Source organism: Lissotriton helveticus, chromosome 4_1, assembly GCF_964261635.1.
Source record: "Lissotriton helveticus chromosome 4_1, aLisHel1.1, whole genome shotgun sequence".
Taxonomy (NCBI): Eukaryota; Metazoa; Chordata; class Amphibia; order Caudata; family Salamandridae; genus Lissotriton; species Lissotriton helveticus.
In genome coordinates, this window is record NC_136063.1 from 1,815,281,952 (window position 1) to 1,815,287,951 (window position 6,000).

At 44.1% G+C, this 6,000-nt stretch overlaps 1 protein-coding gene across 5 annotated transcripts in view; it reads left to right on the forward strand.

Moving 5' to 3' along the window:
- The window catches only part of OCRL (OCRL inositol polyphosphate-5-phosphatase), a 475,965-nt gene extending 470,199 nt beyond the window's left edge, over positions 1–5,766 (forward strand). For 3 of the 5 annotated variants that reach the window (XR_013610641.1, XM_078688432.1, XM_078688433.1), the window contains one exon: positions 4,687–5,644. Coding sequence is in view for 4 of the 5 variants with exons in the window: in XM_078688432.1 (XP_078544558.1) it covers positions 4,687–4,811 (125 nt within the window). In the remaining variant the exon portion in view is untranslated. Of the gene's footprint in view, positions 1–4,686 lie in introns of all 5 variants that reach the window. The other 2 variants (XM_078688434.1, XM_078688437.1) reach the window with 1 other exon arrangement.
- Positions 5,767–6,000: the final 234 nt, after the last annotated feature.

Below are 6,000 nucleotides of genomic sequence, written 5' to 3' on the forward strand. Positions count from 1 at the left end.
CCATTATATATTGTTATATATGGGCGACGCAGAGTGTCGTCCAAGATGTGGGGTCCAGTGTCAGGCACAAGTTAGTGCCACACTCGGTGGTATCCATCTGCAGTGCCAAAGAATGATGTAAAAAGTTATATTTGAGAGAGTAGAATACCCTGGTTAGTGCGGTTGTAATCATGACCTATAGTCAACCCCAGTGGTGGGTGGTGGCATGAGGGATGAGCGTGTCTGTATACAAGTGGGTCAGTGTATTGAGATGACCACAGTAAGCCCTCATCAATTATAGCAGTCGCTATGACAACTAGTGCTGGGGTCACTTGATACTCATTGTGGAATATGTATTGCCTCAGCTTAATGAGCCCCAAGGAATGTCATCATTGAGGCCGGTGATATGGTTTGAAAGTCTATGGACCCATCTCCGTTCAGCTCTGACAAATGCAGCCTTAGTGATCACTAGGAAGGCTTCTAATATTGCCTAGCATAGATTTTCAGAAGAGTGTGGTGCTTCTTTGTAGTGTGTATATTGCTTTGTTGTGACACACTGACAGCACATATTACTTCTATGTTCGGTGATCCTGGTCTTAATGGGTCGCATAGTCATTCCTATATAGTTCATGCCGCATGGGCACATGATCATGAAAATGCATTGCTTAATATTGCAATTAGTGTCTCTTTTGGGCCCATTTGAAGTTCGGTAGCAGGGATACTTCTTTGGATGTGGTGGTCAATGGCCATACTATGCAGGAACCACAAGGGTAGTGTCCAGTCACTGGCAGCAGACCCTACAGAGTCCTCTGTGTGTCGGTGTTGAATTTCTTGGGTCTGGTGTGTACCAATGTGTGCTTCAGGTTGCGAGTTCTTTTATACAGGAAACTAGTTTTGGGAAGTTGTAGATCACCTGTGTTCAATATGTGCCAATGTTTTAAGATTATCTTTTTAATTCTGGCAGAGTCTGGAGTGAAGGACGTAATACATGTAAGATTTTCGGTGGTTGGTTTAGGATGTGCCTCAAATAAAGACTCCCTTGGGTTATTTCTGGCTCTTTTCAATGAGTCTCTGACTTGTTTCTCAGGGTAGCCTCTAGCTTTGAGGTTAGATGCCAGGGTGTTGGCCTCTGTTCTGTAGTCAGCAATTGAAGTACAATTGCACCTGATTCGCAAAATATGTCCGACTGGCAAATTATCCCTCTGTGCTTTGGGGTGATGACTATTGTGTAAAAGTAAGCTATTACGATCAGTCGGTTTTTTATACAACGAGGTCTTGATAATCCCTGTTGTGAGTGTAATATTTATGTCTAGAAATGGAATGGAAGTGTCAGAAATTTTTATGGGAGAATCTGAGGTAATCATTAAATTCATTGATCCACCTCACAAATTCTTCAGTCAGTGTGTCCCATGCCAGAAAATCAGGAATTCATCGATAAAACGTTTCCATAATTTCAGGTTATTATGGTATGGATTGTTGGTGTTTAAGATGTTGTCTTTTTTAAAAGCTGCTATGTAGATACATGCTAAGCTTGGAGCAAAAGTGCTCCCCATAGATGTGCCCTGGCTCTGATGAAATCGTTTTTGTTCGAACTCAAAGAAGTTCTCAGTCAGAGCCACGGTAGCACATTCCTTTATGAACTAAATGGGAGTAGGTGATGACCATTCTCGGGCGCTGAGTGCGATTTCAACGACCGCTAGGGTGCCTCTCTGGGGAATATTCGTATAGAGAGCCTCAATGTCAAGAGTGACGAGGAGGTCGATATCTTCTATGTTAGGTGTCATCTATGATTTTCAAGTGGATTGTATCACCGTGGCCCCGCCTTTATCAGCCTGTTTTATTGTAATGGCATTGTCCTCTGCTAGGGTCCTGACTGTGATCTCTTCCAGAGTGGAGAGGTTATGAAAGGGTGCCTGCCTATGCGGTACGTCTAGCTCTTTAAAAGAACAGCTTGTTCGAAGGTTATGACTCCAACCGGGACCATGTTATTGTGTGGTGTAAAGGATGACTTATTCTTCAGTCCTGAGTCATCCTGTTCTCTAGGAGGAGCGTCCTTGAAGAAGGCTATTGGTCGTACACACCGGAACCAATTGTGTATGTCACAATGTGTTTTATATCTGTCTATTTTAGGTCTAGGCTCGAAGCCTAAGCCTTTCTGTAGTATCGCCTTCTCAAGGGCAGAGAGTGTGCGATGGGAAAGGTTCACCACTAAGTCCTCCTGTCTCTGGTTTTGCTCCTGGTGTCCATGCCACTGGTCGGTTGGTCTTGCCAATGGACCTGTTTTTGTGTCCCTCTTCCTCTGCCCCAACCTCTGTCTAAAAAAGGTGGGTTACTGTTGTTGAAGTATTGGGGTGGACCCTGTTGGTATTGGGGTACTGCCAGAACGGGGGAGGGGGTGGCACGTGGTATAGTGGCAGTCCTTGGTATGGCGGTCCGTTGTAGTATTGGTTAGGTGGTTGGTTCTTTCTCTGGTTTTTATTCCACCAACTCCCTGTGTTGGAGTTACTGTTGCTCGAGTCTCTTCTCTCTGAATTATCGTCAGAGGAGTAACTTGTTTTAGTTGACTTATAATCATCTTTGAGATAAGGATATACCTTTTCTTTTGAGAATCTCTGAATATCTTTTTGGAGTTTGTTTATTTTTTGCTTCATGAGATAATTTTTTTTATCTGCAATTTTCGTATTGATTTCCGCGAGCTTAGCTTTGTAAGCGGTGATTTGGATAGTGGTTTTCAGTGCTCCTTCGGCAATTTGGATTCTAACCAGAAGGGCATCTGCTAGTCTTTTGGCAGTGTTGATAATCAGTACCAACCAGTCCCTAGTACACTTTCAAGCAACGAGGAACCATTCTTTTTTGAAGACCAGGCCATCGAGAAACAGTCTAGGAAAAGTGTTGACTAGTAAACCTGTAGGAGCGATGTTTGCTCGCAGGTACTCAGTCATGAGTGCACCGTGAATAGTGATCTTTAACCATTCTCTTTTCAATGAGGTTAATGAGTTCCAATCATCTGAGTTGGAGCTGGATGATGAACTTCCATCAGTTCCCAATAGTGAGGGGGTCCTATCTAATATGTCCGTGACTACATCTCCACCAAAACTCAACCCTTGGTGGAGATCCATGGAGGTTGAGTGATGTCAGGTGGGCCAGTGAGGATCCAAAAAGTAATCCACTGGTATCCTGGTCAAAGGGTCCCACGGGTATGACCTGTGCTTCTTATGTTGGTCAAGGAGGGACTAGGGGCTAGTTTACCGAGGTCCAGCGTACATGCCCCAGAAGGCTGTGTACAAGGTGGGTACGGAGTTCCTCTGTGGTAGTATGTTAGGAGGGTTGGAGCCTACAGAGAGAGTTGGGTCACTGTAGGACCACTATTGTGTGATTGAGGACAGTGAATTCTCCTTGTTGGAACTAGGGCTCTCACACACCCAGCAAGCTAGGTGTCATGCCTCATCATTTGAGCCTGCCCCTCGTCATGTTGACGCTGCAATACCTGACTGGCACCCAAAATCGGGGCTCTTTATCGGGGATCTTTTGTTCCTGCTGGTGGGTGCAGTGGGGGTGAGGGGCCTAGTGTGTGTAGATGTAGGGAAAAGTGTGAGTTAAAATAGGTCAGTTAGTCCTAACCTTCGGAATAATTATTGGTTAGCACTAACTGACCTATTTTAGCTCACACTTTTCCCTACATCTACACACTCTAGGCCCCTCACCCCCACTGCACCCACCGGCAGGAAGAAAAGATCCCCGTTTTCGGGTGCCCGTCAGGTATTGCAGCGCCGACCTGGCGATGGGCAGGCTCAAATGATAAAGCATGACACCTAGCTTGCTGGGTGTGTGAGAGCCCTAGTTCCAACAAGGAGAATTGCCTCTCCTTCACTCACACAATAGTGGTCCTACAGTGAACCAACTGTTTCTTTAGGCTCCAACCCTCCTAATATACTACCACAGGGGAACTCTGTACCCACCTCGTACACAACCCAGTAAGGGATGTCAGATCGTTGTGTGTCGAAGACTCATCATGCAGGATCCCGTGTCAGCTTGGAAGGAATTCTCTGAGTTGCAGGGGGGAATAAGGGCCTTTTATACTAGAGTGGTAATTCCACGGTTTATTCTAGAATCTCATGTTTTTAAAACAATCCTAAATGTTTCTCCAAACAATGTCTTCTCCAACAGTGGGCCTGTTGGCCAAGGATGAAAAATTGGTGGTCCTTATACAGAATAGTTTTACAGTATCTGAGGACATGTTTATGTATGTCAGGTACAAGGATTATGATAAAATACTAAGACCCTATTCAGAACAGTTATTGTCGTGTGGATGGGACAGTGTATGTAAAAAAGGGGCATACATGACAGGACTAGCCTTAAGGACATGGCACACTCAGGCGCTGGAGCTCCTTAAGTTCATCATAGGCATCCGGTGCTTGCTATGTAACTGTTAGTAAAAAGCTTTTATATCAGAATCCACTTAGTCATCCATTTGAACGTAACTGCCTTTTATATTCCTAACGAGAACCCACTGTAACTTAACATACCTAATTTATTGTCCTAATGCAATGTCTATTTAATGAACTATTGACTGCTTCCCCAGTTTTTTGCACTGGTCCATGTTTAATTATTTTTTACACCACATACTCTTGAATGACGTGTAAAATATTGGGCGATTTTGCTGCGATAAGACATATGTGCCTGACTTTTTGTTTTACTTTTGGCCAGCAACTCTCTTCACCAGCCTACTACTGCGACCATCGCCAAGCAACATTGGAAAGCAGACTCCAAGTGACCGCCAGCGAGCCATTAACTTTATCCTGGGTTTCCTCCTGGAGGGTGATGAAGAATAGCTACCACTTTCCAGACGGAGAGACCCACCAAGTGTCAAACTTGTGCCAGCACGCACATGCAATCAGCACTGCCAAGGAAGTATGTCGGAGGGGGCAAAGAATGCCGGAAGCATTGTTCTAAGCGAAGCCTCCAGTAAGAACTCTTGTACATTCTCCCTTCAAAGAGCGTGCTCACGACTTGACAAGGATTTCGTTTCTCTTTCTTAGCTCAGCGCCTGTAGCCATACGACACATTGTTCAGACTGTGAACATGGCGAAGCTACAGCCCTGGCATCAGTTTGCATCTTTTTACTGAAAAAGAGGACACTACATGAAACCACAGATTTGCTCAGAATCCAGTGACTGTTTCTGTCGATTCGGTTCCGTTTTTAACCGTTTACTGTGTGTTTTTTTGTACAGTTTCATGACCATTGTTTAGCAAGGTGTGCTGTTATTTTTTCCATACCTAGTTCTAAGTTAATTCCAAGGTCTTATCGTGCTGCCGCTCTTCAGAATCTGTTGGATGTGTTTCTCGTCTTGCCCTTCATTGTTTCGCCTCAACTGCAAAGTGTGCTAATCCTTCCCCACCTCTAGAGCTGACAGAACCCCGTGACTGCTGCTAACAACATAATGCCATTGCTTTCATTTCAAGGACATCAAAAGTTGAGAGCCCCACATGCAGTCTTGGCTTGATTAGTTGTTGCCCTAGTGCAGATTTGAGGCCATCTCTCATCCACTGTTGTGTTCTGAACTCGCTTACCGTTGTAAGACAAATGTGCCTGTTTACATACATGGTGTGTATGTTTGCACCTCTGCACTTTTCCGCAGCCTTTAAAACGCTTTTGCTCACATTGTCACGTTTGTACGAAGAATTACTTATTTATCTGTACGGTGTGTATTCGTGTTTATAAGGGTAACGTGGACGTCGGCAAACTTTGTTCGATAATTATAATATAATTGAACAGAAAATAGCCAAGCTTTTACTTTTTGGGAAATTCATTACGTACACAGGCAGAGATTACTATTGGGTTTTATTAAGTCCTTCAAATTTCAGATTTAATGTTTCTGATTTGATAAATCTTGGCTTTGTGTATGCACTGTTTGAGCATCACTGATGGACTAGGTAGGTAACTGAACACCTTAGCTAGCTGGAGTACTATTGATTTTTGCTCCTCTTTCCAAAATGAGATGTTGGGTTTACACTCTTCAA